Source organism: Phytophthora sojae (assembly GCF_000149755.1).
Source record: "Phytophthora sojae unplaced genomic scaffold PHYSOscaffold_5, whole genome shotgun sequence".
In the NCBI taxonomy this organism is placed as follows: Eukaryota; Oomycota; class Peronosporomycetes; order Peronosporales; family Peronosporaceae; genus Phytophthora; species Phytophthora sojae.
Genome location: NW_009258119.1, coordinates 2,830,645 through 2,852,356, shown reverse-complemented (window position 1 = coordinate 2,852,356; position 21,712 = coordinate 2,830,645). Strand labels below are relative to the sequence as shown.

The window sequence follows — 21,712 nt, the reverse complement described above, 5'->3', positions numbered from 1 at the left end:
AATTCACGTTTCCCGAAGTCCATTTTGGCTTGATGTTCCACCATCCAATCTTCACCAAGCAGCAACTCGTCATCCTGGCCATCGACTACTAGCGCATGGATTGTTACTGTTTGCTGATATTTGGTCGTACCTCTGAATTCCCAAACACCCAGCACGCGTAGTTGACCACCTCCAAAGCCTTCAACGGCATCCACGGGGGCACTTAGCGAAATACAACGCCCGTGCCGACGCAGACCTGAGCCAGCGACACTATACTGGGCGCATGTATCCAGCCGAACTTCTTGAGTGTGTTTCTTGCTTAGAGCAAGCAGCGCCGTTGGCAAGCTGCTGGGCACTCCACTCCCAACAGCCCGCAACTGGGCGACCCGCAGCATGTTGCCATTGTCATCTTTCGTCAATTCAAGATCCCCGTAGTGACCTTGACGTTCATAGCGATACGCACGTCGTGGCGGATGCTTCATTTCCTCGTCCTTCGCGCTCTTTCCCGCAGCTACCGCAGCGTCCAGCCGGGGCTTATACGCCGCTCGTTGCTGCAACCGTCGGCGCCGCTGTGCTGCTTTGAACTCCTTCATTTCCTTTTTTGCGAGCCGACGCACTGCGCGCATCTCCTCCAAACTGCCAATTTCTTCCAGGTATTGTGGCACACGAGCTTCAAACTGCTGGACTCTCCTTGCCCACTCTTCGTCGGTGTCAAGGTGCCCTTGGTCATTTTGCTCTGGCATTTTCGCCACCGCCGGTACCCGGACGGTTTTGCCAGATTGCCCTGAAGTCTGCACACAGTGGTCTAGCCCTCGCCCATTCTGAGCCAGCTTAGCGGCGACGCGGCGTACGAGTACGACAGCTTTTTGAAATTCGCGCTGCCGTTGGTGTTTCTGAACAATATCGGCCACCTCACCCAAGTCTGACACCAGTTGCTTCACCGCCACACGCAGGACGCGTGCACGGTCGCGCTCCTCCTCCCTTAGTTCCTCTAGCAATATCCCTCGAACAGTAGCCATGTCACTCTCGGCGCGGCGCTGCCGGCGTCTGGCAGCTGGTGATGTTCCTCCGCTTACTCGTAGCCTGACGTTCAGCGGGCCGCTGGGATAAGTGCTCCTTGAAGGCTGGTCAGCATAATCGGGAAGGTTGGTATCCTCATCCATGGTTCTCGAAGGATGATCAGCACTGCCCTCCGGCCTCGCTTCAGTAGATGGAAGCTGTTGATCATTTTCCACATTAAGCGCATCAATGGCTTCCAATATTTCTGACCGACTCCGCTCCATTTGAGGCTCATCTTCCGCTTCTGCCTTGCTCTCCCTTTCGTGCTCATCCATAACGCGCGAGGTATTCACCATCTCGTCCGCTCGTTTCTCCTCCTTGATCTCTCCATCCTCGGTGGACAGGTCTACTTCGCTATCTTGTGCCACCGACGTCTTGTCTTTCCATCGCGACCGACGTCGGTGTCGCTTCGCCCGTCGTCGCAAGGTGTTCCCTCCAGTTGCTTCGGTTTTGGGGTTTGCTTCTTCTGGCAGCAGAGTCCCCGCCTCTACTGCCTCTACGCGTTTCCCGCAGGCGCTGTTGCCGATGGCTGCTGGTTGTTTCCAGTGTTGTTAGGGGTTGTTGTACCACCGATCATACGCTGTACATGCCGCGCTTGCAAGTCCGCCAACCTTAGCTCGCATTCGCGTTGCCAGTGGCCATTCTGGCCGCAATAGTGACACGTCGAGTCTGCTTTTCGTTCGGCAATACTGCGCCCATCGTGTTGGTAGTTTGCGCTCGGGTTTGCCCACTTGTCCTCGACTTGATTATAGTTGCTTGCCTCGGCCCGCTTGAAAACCACGACCTCCTTGAAACCCACGACCTCCTTGCCCATTGTGTCCGTTGTAGCCGCCACGACTACCAAATGTACCTCAGCCACCAAATGCGCCTCGCCCACCGTAATAACCACGGCCACCGAAGTCTCCACGTCCAGCGTAGTTACCGCGACCACCGTAATATCCGCCGTATGGACCGCCTCCATATTGCTGGGGGTATTCGTCGCCTGGCGTGGTGTCGTGCGTCTGCTGGTTGTCCCCGCGCGCCCAACTGTTCATCTGCTCGGTCGGCGACAGAGCCAACGGGGCTGCTCCGCCTTGGGCCTCTTGGTTGCTGACGCTGACTTCAAACGACCGAGCCACCTTAGGCTTGTTTCTACTCGCCGCGGGTTTTGTCGTTGGCTTCTGGCCCGTCGTTGCAGCCATTGTCGCCACGGCTATGGCTTGAAGCGCGGTCAATGGGAGTGAACCTTCTTGACCAATTCCTTTGACCGCAGGCAAGCCTCGCAGTTGGCGGCCATCGCGATCAAACATGGGCCGGGTTGCATCATCTTGGCCCAGATTCAGTCCAAGCCTTGCCAAATCGAGCTCTGCCGTCACCTCGGCGGAGGACTTCATACCGCTAGCTGCAGTAATACTTGCCGAATCCCCTGGTCGCTCTGCCCGGTATTGCCGTGCCGCCACTTGTCAACTTGTCACCTCGCAGCCTTCTCCGTATTGGCCACAGAACTCGACAGCGTAACTCACGGCATCTTCCAAGGTAGACGGTCTTGCTGTCCGTACGGATTGCACGAATACACGGTTGTTCATGCCCCGAATAAATGCATCGACATAGCATTCGGCTGTGACTCCTGGATTCTCAGCACCAATTTCGGTAAGACTGTTGGCGTAGTCTAGCAGCCGTTCTCCGGGTTGCCGTCGGTGCTGCACCAACCTAAGTTGCGTCTCCCACACGTTTACTTTACTGCCATAGGTATCGAGCAGCCTAGATCGCAGGAAGTCTAAGGTACGGCAGTTCGGTGCGATGTGTGCGTTCAAGCGATGAAACCACTGACCGGCAGGACCTTTCAAATGCGCCGATACACCGTAGTACTCTCGCTCCGTCCAGACTTCTCCATATAGTGCGAGCTGCCGTTGAACAGCGTTGGGAATTGCCACTAGCCACGCAGCCACATTTTCCCCGGCGGCGCCAGTGAAGTCCTCAATCTCCAGTCTCTTTTTCTTTGATCGCGAATCCAGCACGGTCGTCGTTGGCACTGCCGAAGGTGATGGTGGTGGCGGTGCCGTTGTGGCCGCCATTGGCGCTGGAGTCAGCAACAGCAATGCCATGGCCCGCTGTTGCTCGGGTGACAAGGTATCCCACCAATGCCTCGTGGTGTCAGTCTTCTGTTCTTCATCATCATCATGTCTTCTAGGCCTCTTACGTGCTTGGCTGGAACGGGCAACGCTTCTTACTCGACCGGCACTTCCGCCGCTACCGCGCTAGTGATCACCACCTCCGGAATCACTTTCACCGCCAGTAGCACCTGGATTATGACCCTCATCCGCTGTAATCACCGAAGTGCTAACTTCAACATCTTCTTCTCCGCCTTGACCATGTGGTGTAGCGGGATCGGCCAAAATCTGGTTAAGGCCTGATCGAGCTTCCCATCAGCGCCCAGACACCGACTAACGGAGGGGGTTCCCCAACGATCCGTGATCGGCCGAACTTATTCTCACCTTGTGTACCCGTCGGCGGGCTGGATCTGCTCTCTCGGGGCTCCGATGATGCAGCACTTGGTGAAGATCGAGTGTCTTGGCGTGACGCGGGGATAGTGTGTGGAGCAGCGCGGTAGTCTTCGCTCTGCGTCCGAGTATACGCTCCGATCGAGGGTTGTTCGCTGCGATCGGTCGGCCTGGAGTTAATCCAAGGCCTGTAGTTACCTTTCCGGGTGTGTTCCTTCCTTTCCTGAGTTGCTTGCCGCTTCCTATAGCGGGATCGAGGTTGATCGAGAGGAGGAACGATCGCCGGCCAAGCACCAATATCCGGTCGATCGAGGACTTGCACACAAGAGATAGATCACTAGAGTAGGTCAAGCTGACCAATGTATTAATCCAGTCTTAATCGTACCGCTAGTTCACTACCCAAAGTGTCGACACTGCCGAGGCCAAGGTAGTTCCTGGGACTTGGTGACCTGAGGGGACTTGTGCTCTTCGGTGCAAATTCTGCTCTGATTTATGTTTAGCTGGTCTCTCCCTAATGCTACCATCTTTTTGCTTACCCTCCTACAACCACACGATTACTGGATTCTTGTCCCGACTTCGTCCTTCCTGTGCGTCCCATCCTGGTCGATCCACGATCAGCCCCGATCGGCCCTGATCGGCGATCGGCGATCAACTCCAGATCGATGACTTATGCCGGTTGCCATGCGCCGCCGATCCATCACCTTCTGTCCTCGGCCATCCCAGATCCGCGAGTTCTGTCGTCGATCTGGACTTGGGTCGGCTCCGAATCACGCCGCGGTTCGAGCACGATCACCCACAATACGGCTTGCCACATGTCCTGCCTCACGCGCCGGTGTCATCGGACCACCTGAGATCTCCCGAAGAACTCCTTCTGATCCGTAGATCCTTGCGGCCTGTCTCTCGATCGCCGATCTCTCATGCCTCCAGTCGATCGGCCCTGCCGCCTTTCTCCGACAACAATTCTTATTCAGCACTTCTCCACAACCATCATCAACTACGACTCGGGTGCGCTCTTCAACGCGGCGTCGCTTACGTTCGGGCAGCGCGGCGTCCGTCACTGGCGTCCCAGAACTTCGTGTCGTAGCACCTGGACTCGCTGGCGCACTCTTGCGCGCAGACTGGCGTGTCATCCCACCTCTCAGCACTGCTAAAAAAAAATCTCGTTGCTGCGGCTCCGTTCGTGCCCGCTGAATCGAAGTCTCGTGAAGGCAAACTCACACGAAAGCCAACCGTGTTGATTCGCCCCTGTATGACCACCAAGAAAGCACTCCTCCTGTTACCCGCGCCCTGTTGCCTTGCCCGGGCCTTGTCGCGGCCGCTTCCGAGGTCTCCGGTGGCAACTTCTGACGAACTCCGTAAATGTAAACACACAAGTCACGATCAAAGCCGCAGTGACCACTGATTGCACGTGAGGTCCTCCAGCTCCTCTCACGAGTAACACACAACGTCCGACAGAGTTCACCAGTCGATATCCCAGGCGCACCACACGTCCTCTAAACTCAGGACTTGAACCGGAGCTCTGCGTCAGGGACTTGAACCCACTGAGGGACTTGAACCCGTCGCTGCTCTGCAGGGACTCGAACCCACGGAGGGACTTGAACCCGTTGTTGCTTGGCAGGGACTCGAACCCGGTGTGCTGGCCTGCAGGGACTCGAACCCGCTCAAGGGCTTGATCCTGCTGTCGTGCCTCGGGGCTGGGACCTGTTGCTCTCCAGGGACTCGAACCTGTCCAGGGACTTGAACTCACTGCCGTCAGCCGGGGACTTGAACCCGCCCAGGGACTCAAACCCGTCACTCTCAGCTGTGGACTTGAACCACTCGTGGGCGTGCGACGCAGGCGCTGGTAACAGAAGTAAGGCTACTTGGCTTGTCAATCAATGTATTTCTTGGTTACGATCGCTTCCTCCTGCCTCAACGTCTCGACCGACGGAGGCTTCTTCTGGCTGCTGGAGGTGACTTGCTCGCGCTTGTCACCAACTTGGTAAATCTTCAACTGGCTGCTCTGCCACTCCCAGCAGCGTCTCGGCGCCACTCGCTCGATACGATCTTCGGCACGCGACCCTCTGCACGAGCTCCACGCCGCCTCACAGCGCGATCTTATGGCCACCGCGGCGCCTCGCGGCGCGATCATCTGTGTCTGCTGCTGGCTGCCGCACGTTTCGTCCCTTGGCTCAACTTACCTGCAAGATCGCATCGCTTCGTCCTTGGTCGTTTTATCCAGCTGCTTCTTTGGTCTCCAACTGCTTCGCTCGTCTCCTGCTGCCGTGTTGTAGCGTCCTGGCTGGTCGTCTTGTGTACACTTCTGCTGTTAACGCTTCCGTCCTCGAGCCAACGCTTTCCGTGGCCTAGTGTAGATTCCTGATCTCCAATCCGCGATGGTCGCGCAACACCTTTGCTTACTCCAACATCGGTAGAGCAAAGTTGCGTCGAGTTCCGGGTGACGGGAGTTCGTCAGTTGAAGGCAATAGCAAGGAGGGACAAGATGAGTCCACAAACGGTTGAACAAGGCAACTTGATGGAGGAATTTTTTATTAATCCTTGAACAACCAGGACAAGTACGGGTAAGCAGCATGCAGCTACCAAGAGAATCGCCATTAGTGGTGATGATGAAATCTTCTTTAGGATTTTAATGGCTATCATAGTAGTCCAAATAAAATCTCTTCTACTACTAGTGATCCATCCCTTCGTCACGATACGGTGCCATCTGTACTCAATACTGGTATCAGCCTTCATTCGCCTAAAGAGTGTACAGCTTGAAGCCGATTGCTGCATGAGCCGGGATAGATAGATTACTTGACCAGTGTCCTTGTAATCCCTTCAAGTGACGTCGTAATCAACCATCCCTGTGTTGCACGAAGAGCTGAGTCCGGCGTCGCGGTCGCCTGCCAACCTCGAGCTCATTTCGGAATTCACCGACAACCTCCTACCCACCTCCACCCCCAACACCCCCAAGTACCATGGCCCTCGCTGCGTCCGACGCCAAGTCCAACCGCATGACCTACCGCTTCCTGGGCAACTCCGGTCTGCTGATCTCCAAGCTCTCGCTCGGCAGCTGGATGGACGTCAACGACCAGTACACGGCCGACACCTGGTACGCCATGATGAAGCTGGCCTTCCAGCACGGCGTCAACTTCTTCGACAACGCTGAGGCGTACGGCGGAGGTCTGGCCGAGAGGAACATGGGTGCGGCCATCAACAAGGGCGTCGCCGAGGGCACGTGGAGCCGCGAGGACCTCGTCATCTCCACCAAGATCTTCTTCGGGTTCAAGCCGTTGGGGTCCAAGGACGGCCCGAACGCCCAGGGCCTGAGCCGCAAGCACATCGTCGAGGGCGCCAAGGCCTCGCTCAAGAGACTCGACCAGCAGTACGTGGACATCATCTTCTGCCACCGTCTGGACCCGTTCACGCCCATCGAGGAGACTGTGCGAGCCTTGAACTTCGTTGGGGCATCGAGGCCGTGGACAAGATCACGCCCGAGATCAACGCGGATATCGACGCGCTGATTCCGTTCGTGCCGGAGCTGTCGACGACCGATGCGACGGCCGGGCTGCGCTCGCAGCACCTGTAAACGGTGGGCAGACTTTTGGCTAGCATTGAAGCAAGTTATGGAATTGCCTGAAAGCTCGATCATCGGTTGTACTGTTCCCCCTTACTCACAAAATACAAGTCGTTCGCCAGTTTTACTCACAAAATACATGTCACGGGCCGTGACATGTGACTCACGGCTGACGTGTGAAGAAGGCAAGTATTTTTTCTTCTTCAATCCTCGATCAACAACTGTCATCGTATATGTACTTGCAATTCATCTTCGGGCTCGTACACTACGCGCACTGCCGCCGTTATGTATGATAGTATGTACTCGGTCTTGAGCCCGGTTCGTCTACAATCGCTTCAACTCAGCGACCGAGCACACGAACGAACAAACTCACGACGACGTTTTTTGCGGTGTAACTACCGCGTAACGACGGGGTTCAAGTTGAACTGCTCAACTGGCCCCTTCAGCTCGGCTGAGTTCACCCTTGCGTTGCGTAAAGACCGCAACGCCACGAACGCCTTGATTCCAACCTGCAACGACCTGACAATTTCTTCTCAACGCCTAAACGAACTGCAGCGCTTACACGACGCAACCATGGAAGCCACAGCAAAGGAAGAGGACGAACTCGCAACTCGTAAAGCAGCTTCTCAAACTTTCAAGTTGTTGTATTATTCTCACTAAATATCCATGCAGTTCTCGTCATCGTAGTGACAGCTAGTTAATTGTACTTTGTAGAGGGCCCAGCGCTGCCCGCGCTCTGAGGACAGCGCCGACCGAGATGCAGCGCACTGAGAGCGCCCAGCTTCAGTTCGCTGGGGCTCCAGCGAAGACCACGAATCCATACGCGCGACTTGTTTAGGTTCAGGTGTCGATGACGTGGCGTAGGTAGCCCCAGCTTCATTCAGTGCGCCGAGTTTGCGACTGCCGGTTGAGTTACTGGGGCTGGCTGTTGTTGTTGTCGTCCTGCTCGGACGCGCCTTCGCCGAAGTACTCGCTCACGCTGACGACGCTCTTGGTACGTTGCCGCATACTTGCTGGTGGTATCAGAAGGTGGGGGTATGGAGGTGGAGTTCTTGTCCTTCCTGGTGCTTGGGGAGAGCTCTGTGTCGCCACGAGTCCTTTTGGGAAATGAACGTCGCTTTGAGCGGGAGGAGGAAGACGACGCGACACAGCGACGAGCGCGAACAGACGATAAGTTCCGCCCTTGCGCGACTCGCATGCCGTCGCGTTGTGCCGCCAGCCGCTCTGGGCGCTGGGCTCGACTCGTGGGCCACTCGCCCTGGGCAGCGGCCCCGCTTTCTGCGCGCCGGCTGGGGCTCGGCGGCGCCCTGGGGAATCCACCGCCGCTCGCTGTCGCAGTGAGTGAGTCGAGCGCCCAAAAGTTTCGGCTTGGTCTGCGAGCCTTCGCGGGTGGGTGGGTGGTGGTGGCCACCGTTGAGCTGAGCTCGAGCTGCTCGAGCGCATTGTCGTGGCCCGTGGCGCCCAGCCCGGAAGCGCCCGGTTGGCCCGTTTCGTTCGGGTTGACACGGCCCGGGGGATCCCGACGCGACTGCAGCCAGCAAAAACCAACCAACGCGTTGGTGCCGAAGAGAGCACACCGCTTCATGCATGTACTTCGTGCATGCGGGCCGCCGCGCTCGCCGCCACCTACGCTTTCCAACGCCGTGTTTTTGCAGGGGCCGGCGACGTTCCCTCCTTCCTCGTCTGCGGGCGGGCGGGCGGCCCGGATGCATGCATCGCTCGCCTCGGCGGCGGCGTGGGACGTGCGTCAGTAGGGATATTAGCAGCGAGGGCGTTCCCTTCCGGATCCCAAAGCCCATCGGTCCGCCGCCAGCAGCAGCAGCAGCCAGCCAGCGTTGGATTTTCAACGCCCGAAACACTCATTGAGCGCTGCAACGACAGCGAAACGAGCACGGCGGCGGCGCCGTTGCCCAGGCACGCCAGCGATCGATCGCTGCCGCTGCCGCTGGCGAAAGATATTGATGATACTCGGGTAGAATCGCCGCCGCAAGCCAGCCCCCGTTTCGCTCGATGGCCCGTCGACTGACTCCATGCCGCGTCGCGTGCATAGACCGCGCCACTGGATAGCGGGCTAGGGTCGAGCGTCACCGGACTCAATCAAGTGCTTCAACTTTCGGGCCCGGGACACGGTCGCCGCTATTTGGGCGGAGGGCGGGGGGGGGGGGGGGGGGGGGGCAGCAAGCAGCAAGCAGCAAGCTTGCAACGCTGGAAAACTTGCCAGCAGCCGAATCAGCTCGGAGGCCGCGAGCGCCATGAGCTCCGATCGGCGTGGCCGGCGGCAGAGCTCGCGAGCGCCGCTCGACAATGCAAAAAAAAAATCAAAAATTAGCGCCAGCGCTACGTGGGCCATGCAGTCTGCAGTGCAGTCAGCTCCGCCCGACGCCCATGGACCGCTACGCGGGCGGCGTCGCCCACCGACACGACACGACTCGGCGAGCGCGCCGCAACCCGCCTTTGGCTTCCATCGACTCGCCCCGTTCCCCTACTATCGCATGGTCGAGCCGTCGTCCTGCGGGCGGAGCTGAGCAGCCCACACCTTCTACGAGCCCGAGCCCGTCTACTTCAAAAGTTGGCTCCCCCTAATACGAGAGCCAAAAGTCGCACAAAACGGGCTCCCTCATGGTAAGTACGAGATCAAGGAGCCCTGGTTCGGGCTCCCCATTGGCTCCCCTCCAGAGCTCCCCAAATTTAGCTTCAAATCTATGACGGGCTCTTCATAGTAATATCTGATTGGCCAATTTTACCTAGACTTAAGGCGAGCAACTTCGCGTGATTGATGCGCCACGCTACAAGATCGAGCTCAAAGATAACCACACTAGAAGGTCTCGCGCCGCTCATATGTGGACAGCCGCTCCGAGGCCACCCCAGCGTCGCCGATCGTCCTTCCTTCCCCTCAAGGAGAAGTCCTCTTTCCTATGCCTTTTCAGGTTAGAACCTGGAGATACTTCAATGACGGCCAATCATCAGCGAGATATTTAACACAGGTGAGGGGAAGCCCTTAACGAGGGCTCACAGTTCTGGAGGGCTCCTTTCACTTAACCTATTGACCTCAAGAGCCCAGGAGCCCGAGCTCGCGACTTTTTGGGTTCACCCAAGAGCCCAGGAGCCCGGCTCTCCCCAGGGCTCGTAGAAGGTGTGGAGCAGCCTTTGCTGTCTTCAGCGTGTAGTGTACATTAGCGGCGTTGCGTTGCGGTATACCATCCGCTCGACGACAGTGCATGCCTGCCTTGCCTTGCATGCTTGCTTGAGGCTCGTTGCCCGACCGGCGGACAGGCCAAACAATATACACGGAGGATCACGAAGGAGGATCCTCCGCGTCTTACGCTGTCGTCGCCGGCGAGCGCACACATCGCACCGGACCAGCGAGCGAGATCCGGTCGCGCAGGTCGCTCTCTTGGCCTCCCCCGGGCTTGCGGGCACCCAACCCCCTATATGCACTTTTGTCACATTGACACTGCCGGTCTCTGGTTTCGCGCAGACTCGGCTTGCTCTCCCCTTTGCCTGCTTGGTGGCGAGCAGTAACAGCACCAAAGCACTTGTAGCACCGCCCGCGGCGTCGCATACAGCGCTGGCTGGATGTTGGGGTGATTTCTTTCGCAGCGCAGCGCGTGCAGGAAGGAGCTCGCCAACAGCTGGATGACCCCCGTCGGCAATGCGAGGAAGGAAGCCTAGGCTAGGGCTCGGCGCGTTAGGCAGCGAAACAGCGGCTTGAGGCCTTGACTACCCGCTGGCGCTACACCCGCGCTGTAACGGAACCAGCGGCGTACATCGCCACGAAAGCGAAGAACAGCAGGGCAACTCAAACGTGGGCAGCGCCGACGGTAACGACACCCGGTTGGTGGGCGGACGGACGGCTTCAGCCTCAACTTCTGCCACGACGGCGCGGATGTATGAGCATGAATAGGTATTGATACAGTATGTAGAAGAGGTCGCTCCTTATCGTGGCCTGGGATCCACGCACGCCGAGTGCAAATGAGTTGAAGGGCGGTCGGACGGACGGCACGCCAGCTCCGCTCTGCTCTGCTCTGCGACTCTCCGAGCTATGCACGCACGCACACGGCCGCGACGTCGCTCCGGCTCGCCGAGCGCAATGAGTTGCTTGGTGTGCAGCACGGCGGCGACGACGACGCCATGGTTGTTGGGGAGGTCGAAGAGGTCGTGGGGCAGATGCGTCTACGCCGCTGTCACTGTTGCTGCTGTTGGCACCGCCAGCCGGTGCTGGCGCCAGCCAGCTGAAGCGGCAGCGGCCACTCCGCTCCTACCTTACATGTAGTGACGGTGTCGAGCGGCGGTAGTGGCGATGGTCGTGGTCATGGCAATCCTCAGCCTGCCGAGCGCCGAGTTCAACCTGCGCATGCTTCGAGTTGGCGAGCGGTAGCGGGGCAATGAACGCAACCTTCGGTCAGAAATGGGCCAGCTCGTCACGACGGAGTGATTGCTCCGGAAGTTGCCTTTTTCGGCTGCAGGCACCGGACGCTTTTTTCGGTGCATCGTTCGTTCGGGGGCAAACGGGGTGTGCATGTTACAAACGTGTTATGTCTACTGCGAGTTAAATAGGCCGCGCGGGGGGTCACACAGGCTCAGAGCGCCGCCGCGCGAGAGACCATCTCGACGAGCTCGGGTCGGTGCTGTAGCAGCTCGCGAGCCTCCTCGAGGTAGACCTGTTACACAACAATTCATTAGTTGCTGTTGGTGGTTGCAATCTTCCAGCACAGCCAAACGACTATTGAACGTACCCACTTGCGCTGTCGGGTGTTCTCGGCCCAGTCGAGGAAAACCTGCGTGGCGGCCAGCTTGAAGCCGTAGAATCGGCACGGCTTGCCCTGCTGACTGGCGAAGTCCAGCGTGCCGAGTTCGCCCACGATGTCCCCCGTGACCTGCAGCAACCACAACAACCATAGAGCAGTTAGAACCACGTGAACGGACACCGAGACGCTCGACTAGACAATTAGGCAGACGCACCCCCGCTTCTTCGTCGGCTTCACGCAGAGCGCACTCCGCCGCAGACTCGTCGTTCTCCCACCCGCCCTTGGGCAGGATCCACTGCGTCGGGTGCTTGGAGCTTGAGATGAGCAGGAACTCGACGGCAGCAGCGCCACGTTGACGGCGCGAGACGACGATGCACGCCAGCAGCCGCGTGTTGCCGTCATAGCGCTGCTTGTCGCGCCCCACGCGGGACTGCAACAGGCGGCTGGCGAGGCGCTTGTCGTCGAGGAGCAGCTCCTTGTGCATGCCGGTGGGGCTCCGTTTGTTGGGTGGCGACAGCGCGGGCTGCAGCACGGGGTCCGCGGCGTCCGAGGGGCGCTCACTGTCGATGGCTGGGCTCTCAGTCATGGTGACGAGGGCGCGGAGAGATCAGGAGTAGGTGGAGGAGTGCGGGATTATTAAGGGGGAACGCTGGAAGCGGCGATGGCAGCTTGGCGGAGCAGGAATAGCCTGCGTCCAGCAGCGTGAATTCTGAAGCAGCTGGCGCGTAACGGAAGTAAAGTAACGGTTGTCTCATATTAAAATAACTAATACCCGTCAAAACCGTTTTCAGTAAATGAATTTTTGGCTCATTAAAACCTTCGGAAACTAATGCTTATCTAAGGACTACTTGGTTAGTCGACGGTTGCAGAATTACAGCGCTTTTCGGTTGTTGCAGAATCAAAGCGCTTTCGACGTCCCTGCGTGCCAATACATCGGTTCATTCGGTCGACAAGTACTTGACTTTCGCCGCCAGTTGCCAGTTGCAGCAGCGCCACTGCATATTTGTCCGTTGTCTGCTTTTTAAGGACGCAAGGTTCATGAGCATAGACCAAGAAGCACCACACGTACTTGTGGTGAAGTTAAGCCGGGGCTCAGCAGCCTGTTGCGCGACTGGGGCAATGTTGTATCCAACGTAAAGTTATTAAAATAACTTTACGTTGGATACAACATTGCAAGGGATACCATTTAAATTGTATCCCTTCAAAGAGACACGTGTTGTCCTCGTTCATTTGAAATTCACCTCGAAAAGCTTGTGCTATCGCGGCTGATGCGGCTTCGACAACGCTTTATCATATCTGGGGCGACTCAAGGCTTCTAGTTTGGCTGCTATCGCTCGGTAGGCCGATGAGAAGTAAAAAGGGTCGTGGGAGAAGATAGCGATTGCGCTCAAGCACCATACAACTTGGTTTGATTTGGTTGCAATTTCGAAGCCTCGGCACCGCGCGCCGATGGCTTATATTACCCGCGGTAGGATTCCTACCGTAAGAATATGAAAAATGTCGATTTTGTTGAGAATCTAAAAATCTCCTGGACAAGAGAAACATGCGCACCGCCATTCATACGGGTATCGGGCTTAGTACGTGCAGCCGCGAGGGCAATGTAGTCACGATAAGGCTCCAAGTTTTTATCGGGGTGGCCCATAAGCACATTGAAATGGGCATTTCATTTCCATTTTGATAGTGCGGTATATTGTGTTCGTTTAGGGCTCTGATACCTACTGATCAACAAATACCCGAAGCTAATACCCATACGCGTTGTCAACTGTGGTTGTGCCGTTTCTCCTAAGGATGACAGTCCTGCCACTTCGCTCTAATAAGTGTGGCATCCCAGTTTGCCTCTCGCCTATGTCTCCGCATTGTACAGGGCGCGACTTGGCTAAAGATACTGTAACTCAACTAGGTTACCATGGCCTCGAGCTTAGATATCGAAAGTCTCGGCAGCATCGCGACAACCTACCAGGTGAATGAAGTGTGAGGTTTACAGTCTTCGCGCACGAAATATTTCAGTGAGAAGAAGCTTGATCTCATGACCGCCCCAAAGTGGAAATTGAATATGTAGACTTCCTCGAACCATATCGAATCATTTTGACCGTATGGGCACCGCTCCCATACAGCGCGAATAGATCCAAAGGCCTTCGCATAGGTTCCAACTGGTGGCCCGTAGTGTGACAGGCCACTGTCACACAGGCGCCACCGCGTGTGCGCGGTGGCCAATTAGAGCCCATTATAGGTTTAATGGCTGGGACGGTCTCGAGTGCCGAGACCGTCTCGGCCCTTAATACCAGAGTTCAATTTGCCTTCTACTTCCTCTGCTTGTGTAAGCACGTAACGGGCTGCAGTTAGCCCGTTACACCTGGTAGTACTTCGCTAATCCGTCCAACGCCCAAGCTCGTGATGAATATGAACGACACGTCGATGCCTGACGCGCCCCGGACGACTGCCACTTCACTGGAGCACGCCAGCTTTCCTCACCTGTCGGCGATCGAGTGGGAGGCGCTACACCGCCTCGCAGCGGTGTCTGGTGACGCTGTGATCAAGACACTGCTGACGGCGGGAACCGAGGAGCAACAACGCCTGGCCGCCCAGGAGTTCATGGGGCGTGAACTCGCTGACCTCCGTCAGCGAGTGTCGACTCCCGCAGACCAAGAACAAGTCCGACATCGTGAAGCTCGATGTCTCCACGTACAGCGGTGAAGGCGAGGGCCGCCTTCACCTGAACCGCTGGTTCTGCGAGGTGGACATCGCGATCGAAGCTCGGCAGCTGTCTACCGAGCTTGCGCGCACGCGCTTTCTCCTGTCCAAGCTGGCGGGGAAGGCGAAGGAGTGGGCGCTCGGCAAGCTCGTGGCCGACGCTTCCTGCTTCCCGACCATGACATCGATGAAGGCTGACTTGCGACTCCCGTTCGAGCCGCCCCAAGATGAAAGCGTTCAGCGCTCCGCCTTCCTGGCGTTGAAGCAAGGACGAATGTCCATGCTTGCGTACATCCAGCGCGCACGACACCTTGTGTCGTGCATCACGACGCATCCCGTAGACATGGCGACCCAAGTCCACGTCTTCATCTCCGGCATGAGCGCTGGCTACCAGCGCTTCTACCTGACCCAGAAGACCCCACCGACACTCGAAGAGGCCTTCGCTGTTGCGCTCCGTGAAGACTACAGTGTGACGGCGTCGCAGGCTTTCGATGTCTCTCGGGCTCCAGTGCCCGATCCGGAGCCGATGGAGGTGGATGCGATTCAACAGTTCGGTGGACGTCGGGTGCCGACGTCATCAGCAAGGCCTCCAACGGTCTCGTCAACGCGCAGTCCCCGCCCGATGCGCTTCTACCGCTGTGGGAAACCTGGACATCGCACCGCTATTTGTCGCGCTCCGGCGCCGATGCAGGCGAACGTCACGGTCGCAAACGACGTCGCCGTTCCAAAAAAACGGCGACAACCAGTAGGTGCGGGGCGCCCTACTGGATGTGGAAGGAGCGATGGTTCTCTGGTGGCAGAACCTCCTCCTAGCCCTCCCGTGGTTCATGCACAACTCTTTGCCACTACCTCCGGCAGTGACACGAGGCTGATCGTGCTCAGCCTCCACGTGGACGGCGCGACGCCCCCTCTTCGCGCGCTGCTGGGCTCGGGCGCGACGAACAACTTCGTTCGCGCCGAGAGCTTGTCGGTGTTACCGGCGGACATGAACATTCGCGACGGGCCTGGCGACATGATCGTGAAGTACGCTGATGGGAAGCCGCGGCGCTCGACGACCTTCGCGTACGAGTTCGACGGGTTCCACAGTTCTGAGGAGTTCTTGGTGATCGAGCTGAGCCGGTCGTCTTCGGCATCCCGTGGCTCGCCCGCCACCAGCCTGAGATCAACTGGCTGACTGGCACAGTCCGCCCCCGAGACATTGATGTAAATGCAGTATTGGCGTTCCTGTGCGGAACGCCTAACCAATGGCCGCATGTTGCCGTCATGGACCCCGACTCCATGACCCATGCTGCGCACGAAGCGAGCGATGGCCCTTCGTGTGCGGTGTGCGAACTCGCAACCTGCGCCGGTCCTGAGCAGGAGCCTCAGGACGTGTCTGACGTGGTCGAGCATGGGTTCCCACGTCCCTATCAGCAGCAGGGCCCAGTTGAGTGCTGGTAAACGCACCATGTTCCGATTGGAGAGCGCTCATGCCGAGTTCGAGGTGTAGCCGAGCTGAGGCTGAACACGCTTCACAGCTGAACCAAAGAGACTGAATTCAAACTGAGTTTGAACGCAGCCGAGCTCGCGGCGAGCCGAGTTGGAATGTGACCGAATGAAGTGCTGTTCCAGTCGAGCTTGCCCACCACCATCCCAACCAAGCTGAGCCCAGTCGGGGTAAGCTGGTCTAACAGAGCGGGGGACATGCCGAAGTCAAGGTCCGTTGACCACTGAACCCAGCTCGGCCCGTTCAGAACAACTCGACTGGAGCATCAAACGCATCAGGATCGCCTTGTTCGGCTATAAAATGACACAGCAACGGTGAGAGCTAACTCAACGCACCAAAGTGAGTGGGGCAAACACTTACCAGGCTAGTTGAGCCGATCAAGCGGAGGTTGTGTTCAAGTCCAGCCGAGTTCAAGGTCAGCGGATAGCAGCTAGTCGTCAGGACAGCCGAGTTCGGACAAAGCTGAGTTCAACTTGCTGCTGCACTTCTCGCCAATAAGCTCAGCTGGGGTGGATTTCGAGCTCAGCGCGGCCCGATCGGGGAAGCGTTTCTTGACCCGCCGAGTTCCCGGTGCCTTGTAGCGTGCCAAGACTACTATCAGGCTCCACTCGACGCACCGAAACGAGAGGCACGTGCTTACCTGGTCAGCCGAGTCGCTGGCAGCGTCCATGGCTGCTCATTTTGACGGAGACAGCGATGCTCGGCTTCGTCGGTATTGCAGCCATCGAGCACTTCCCCGACACCTGCATCACCTACTTGCTTTGCTGCGGCAGGCCCAACATCACCGGTAGTACTCCAACCTTCGACAGGGGCACCAGCTGACTTCGTCTGGTTCAGTTCCTGCCACCGGCTGCCACGCCGAGACGACCATCCAGGCTGATTCGCTGCTGAAGTGACCCGACGACGGGGTTTGGTGCGAGCGATAGGGGCACCTACATGTGTACAGACCCATGAGGCGCGGAGTCCACGCATCAGACAAGGCCTATCTATACCAAAGATCAAGGCTCAAGCAAGTCTGACCTTCACGGAACGAGGGCGTCAAGCTGGCGTTGCGGGCGTTTCTCGCCACTCGAATTCGGGAAATGTGAACTCAGAGTGTTTGCGATAGATCTGATTGGACGAAATCAAGCGTGCGACACATCCGGTTGGCCAGGCCACTCACCACTCCGGCTCGTAGCATGGCCGGGACAGTTCTGGTGTAGGGAACATCAAGTTTTGTGTCACACTCCAAGGCCGCAGTGGAACAACGTACCAGGAGCCAAGTACTATTCGGCAGGATGACCGTCCGCCGAGCTCAGTGGGCTGATGGACCGCTGAACTCGGCTGATGGTGTCAGAAACTCAAGGCACACCGGCCCCGACCTGGTGACACGTGGCAGACCCAGTGATGAAGACCCAGCCGAGTTCAGGAAGGCACTGGACACGCTCAGCCGAGATCATGGGGAGTTCAAGCCGCCGAGCTCGGCTAAACGGCACCACGTGCCCTCCAGATACGGTAACCGGGTCCAATTGAGTCCGGGAGTCGCCCAGTCAAGTCCTAGGGTCGCTCCGCCGAGTTCGTCGTGTAATCCGGACACCTTATCCGGCTCCGCCGAGTTCAATGGGTTATCCGGACATCTTATTCGGCTCAGCCGAGTTCGCTAGGTTATCCGGACACGCCGTATCCGGCTCAGCCGAGTTCAAGGGGTTATCCGGACAGGTTATCCGGTTTAGCCGACTTCAAGCGTCGCCGAGCTCGGTGAAGAGTCGGCCGAGATCCAAAACCGCCCACTTTCATTTGGTATTTGTATAGGAGCTTAGGAATAGTGGAGGCGCCCCTTCAGGGCGCCCGACAGAGATAACAAACATCAGAGCAGAATTTTCTAGGCCTAAAGCACGTGTACACGTTCCGGTAAGTCCCTGCACGGGGCCGGATTATGTCTGCTGCCGGTACCTGAGAGGCATAGCTTGTAGGGTACTCGGCTGGCAGCGCCAAGAGATTAAGGTCGGCCCGGGTTGGGCGCGTGTCTCGCCAAGCGCGGAGGAAAGGTTTCGCCACCGCTGCGAGTCGGTGTTCCCGTACGTCCCGGGCACTGATTGCTGAGTCGAGATGCCTTTGCTCTCGGCGACCCGTAAAAGCCCGCGAGGGCCGTCGTCCGTCCTTTGGCGGAGGGCACGGGATTTCTAATTCCGGAGTCAGGTAGCTCAGCTGACTTCCGTTATTGACTGGCTTGGGGTACTTGGCCTCGGCGAGGCCGAGACATCACCGTCCCGGAAGGGCCGAACCGCTGGGGGACATCTCAGCGCAGGCTAACAAAGGCCGACTAGCTCGGCTGTAGTTGTGTTTGTAGCTAGGGTGCCACATCTGACGATTTTGTGCGTGCTACTACACCACACTCCACGTCCGGTTCGACGTCGCGGACGTCGCAATCCGCGCCGTCCTCGTACGCCATCGGCGGACTCGGTTGAGGCTGAGGCTGAAGTGATCTCAGTCCTGGTGGGGGACGACGCGGAGGCGGCTCCGCGTGTACGCGACGTCGAAGTCGCACGTCCACCGTGCAACGCCGCCGAAATCACTCGGCTGCCTGGGCTCTCGTGGAAACACTTTCTCCGTGACCTGAAGAAGGGCGAGATCGAGCAGGTGTGCATGGTCGCCGCCGAAGACGCCGAATCAATTACGGCCGTCGCAACCAGTGCGACGGACCCAGCTTCCGACGCCAGGACGCGCCCAAAAGGAGCCGAGCCGAAGAACGCCCATCAAGCCCGCTACGCAGCTCAGTCGTTGCCGGCGCTCGAAGCGACCGGCAACCCAGTCGCTCTGCTCGTGCGCGAATTCATGGAGATTTTCCCGGACAAGGTTCCAGCCGTTCTTCCACCCGACCGCGGTGTTCGGCACGAGATTGACCTCGTGCCCGGTGCGAAGTACTGCGTGACGCGGCAGTGGCCACTTCCTCGCGACCAAGTCGAAACTATTGACGCCTTCTTCGAGAGTCGCCGGCAAGCCGGCTACGTTCGCGAGAGGCTCTCGCCGCACTCCAGTCCGACGTTCTGCGTGAAGAAAGCAACCGGCGGCTGGAGAATCGTCCACGCCTTCAACAAGCTCAACGAGGCCACCATACCGGCGCAAACGCCGATCCCGAGGAAGGACATGGTGTTGGACACCATGTCTGGCAGCACGAAGTACAGTGCCATTGATATGATGGATGGCTTCTATCAGATCTTGATGCGCGAAGACGATGTGCCGCTGACAGCGGTCAGCACGCCCAGCGGGATGTTGTGGGAATGGCTCGTGATGCCGCAGGGGCTCAAGAACGCCCCCGCCACCTTCAACCGGATGGTGTCCAACTTGCTTCGGCCGTACCGAGACTTCGCGCCCAGCTACTTCGACGACATCTTCATTCACAGTCGTGCCGAGGACGGCATGACGGACGTTGAGGTCCACCTACAACACCTGCGCAAGGTGTTCGAGGTGATGAAGGAGAACAAGCTGTACGCCAACTTGAAGAAGTGCATCTTCTGCGCTCCCGAGATCCCTGTGCTCGGGAGCTACGTCAGCAAGGACGGTGTCCGCGCCGACCCCGAGAAGATCGAGGCCATCTGCGCGTGGCCGACGCCGCAGGACCAGAAGCAGCTCCGGCAGTGGCTGGGGCTCGCCACGTATCTTCACCATTACTCGAAGAACTTCGCTTCGACGATCCGCCCGCTATCTCAACTACTGAAGGCAGACGCCATGTGGTCGTGGCTTCCCGAGCACCAAGCTGCCTTCGACGCGGTGAAGTCGAGCTTGTCCACCGCGCCCGTGCTCATGCTTCCAGACCACTCGAAACCCTTCCATGTCGTGTGCGACGCGAGCGACTTCGCGATCGGATGCGCCTTGATGCAGTTCGATGACGAACGACGCGAGCGGGTCGTCAGCTACCAGTCGCGTCAGCTGAAGCCGGCGGAACGGAATTATCCAGTCCATGATAAGGAGCTGCTGGTCATGCGCTACGCCCTCATCAAGTTCCGCGTGTATCTCCTCGGCGAGCAGACCTTCGCGATCTACACCGATCACGCGTCGTTAAGGACAGCGACGAAGAGCCCCCACTTGTCCCAGCGCATGGCGCGCTGGTTGTCCCTGTTCTCCGAGTACAACTTCGTTGTGCACTACAAGCCGAGCAAGACCAACATCCTCGCCGACGCGTTATCGCGTCGGCCTGACCACATGCAGTCAGGTCGCCACGCAGTTGGTGACGAGGACGACGACGAGTGCGCCGTATGCACTGCCGAAGACGTCGCTGCTGTTGAGGTTGCAGCGACCAGTCCGCTCCGTGACTTGATCGCGTACAAGGAGGACGCGTCCTGCTCGGAGCAGATCCAGTTCCTGCGAGACCCTGGTGCCGTGGCGAAGCGCAAGCTGTCTCCACGCAGCCGCTCCCGCGGCAACCGCTACTCGCTGGACGGCGAGTTGCTCACATACCGCGTCGACCGTGAAGATCCCCCGCGCATCGTCGTTCCTCTGGACGACGATCTCCGAGCTCGGCTGATCCACGAGTTCCATGACACGTCGAGCGGCGGCCACCTCGGACGCGAGAAGACTTTCGCGTCGCTGTCCAGAGACTTCTACTGGCCGCATATGTACAAGTGGGTCCGGAAATGGGTACGCTCTTGCGAAGCGTGCCAACGCGTGAAGCCGAATCCATCCAAGCAGGCTCCGCTTCGACCTCTCCCAGTCGCCACAGACGCATGGGCGTCTGTCAGCATGGGCTTCGTCTTCGGGCTGCCCCGAGACACTCAAGGGCGCACTGGCGTGCTTGTCTTCGTTGATCGGCTCAGCAAGATGCTCCATCTTGCTCCTGTTGCTGCCAGCATCACGGCGAAGCAAACCGCCGCGATCTTCGTGGACGTGGTGTACCGCCACCACGGGCTTCCGTCCTCCATCGTATCGGATCGCGACCCTCGCTTTACGTCTGCTTTCTGGTGAGAGCTTTTCCCGTTGCTGGGGACGCGGTTGTGCATGTCCACCGCGTCGCATCCGGAGACAGACGGCCAAACTGAGCGCGCCAACCGTGTTGTTGAAGACATACTACGCAGCTTCGCTACGTCGTTCAAGTCGTGGAGCACCTTCCTGCCCCTGGTCGAATTCGCCCTCAACAACGCTGTCCACACATCGACCGGGCTGTCCCCGTTCTTCGTCAACCTCGGTCGCCATCCTCGCGTTCCAGCGCTCCTTGGTGTGGAGCGCTCTGAGACTCCGGCTGGTCGCGCTGCTGAAGACGCGGGCGATCCCGCGTCACTCGTTCCGGATGAAGACATTGCTGTAGACCCCGACCCAGGCCAAGCTGATCGTCGTGGCCCCATCCCCGACGCTGTCTCCGCGTTGTTACATGGCGTCACCACTCGTCAAGGCTCTAACGCTCCAGCAGTCGGAGTGCGCACACGTGCCGCCACGCGGGCGGCACACGAGAGACCACGCGCTAACCCCGAACGATCTTCGCGCACACGTTCCGCTAGGAGGGCGGCACCTTCGGACATCGCAGCTTGGACTTCGCGCACGCTGATTGACCCGATGCCACGTCGGGCCGTCGAGTATCAAGACGCGCAAGAGGCGGCGACACCTGCCGCGCCGGTTCCTGCCAACTTCGATCCGCTCCCAGCGCCGCAGCCCCAAGACACTGCGGCTGTCCGCGACTTCCTGCAGAAACGTGAGTCGGTTGTGCGTTATGTACGCGACACCATCGCGGCGGCGGTGGACC

At 58.5% G+C, this 21,712-nt stretch overlaps 3 protein-coding genes across 3 annotated transcripts; 1 reads left to right on the top strand and 2 right to left on the bottom strand.

The window, feature by feature from the left end:
* Window positions 1–2,480: 2,480 nt before the first annotated feature.
* On the bottom strand, window positions 2,481–3,158 carry PHYSODRAFT_505352 (hypothetical protein; the record flags this gene model as incomplete). The annotated part of the gene is made up of 1 exon (XM_009530661.1): window positions 2,481–3,158. A coding segment is annotated over one exon (678 nt), but the record flags the coding sequence as incomplete, so codon positions are not given.
* Window positions 3,159–6,371: 3,213 nt separating this feature from the next.
* On the top strand, window positions 6,372–11,452 carry PHYSODRAFT_346552 (hypothetical protein; the record flags this gene model as incomplete). Its single annotated transcript, XM_009530660.1, has 9 exons — window positions 6,372–6,940; window positions 6,973–7,082; window positions 7,789–7,906; window positions 7,939–8,068; window positions 8,101–8,663; window positions 8,730–8,816; window positions 8,888–9,046; window positions 11,083–11,245; window positions 11,370–11,452. The coding sequence occupies exons 1-9, from the start codon at window positions 6,476–6,478 to the stop codon at window positions 11,450–11,452; spliced, it is 1,878 nt and encodes a 625-aa protein (XP_009528955.1). The 5' UTR covers window positions 6,372–6,475.
* A 202-nt stretch (window positions 11,453–11,654) lies between these two features.
* On the bottom strand, window positions 11,655–12,408 carry PHYSODRAFT_509360 (hypothetical protein; the record flags this gene model as incomplete). Its single annotated transcript, XM_009530659.1, has 3 exons — window positions 11,655–11,735; window positions 11,811–11,951; window positions 12,037–12,408. The coding sequence occupies 3 exons, from the start codon at window positions 12,406–12,408 to the stop codon at window positions 11,655–11,657; spliced, it is 594 nt and encodes a 197-aa protein (XP_009528954.1).
* Window positions 12,409–21,712: the final 9,304 nt, after the last annotated feature.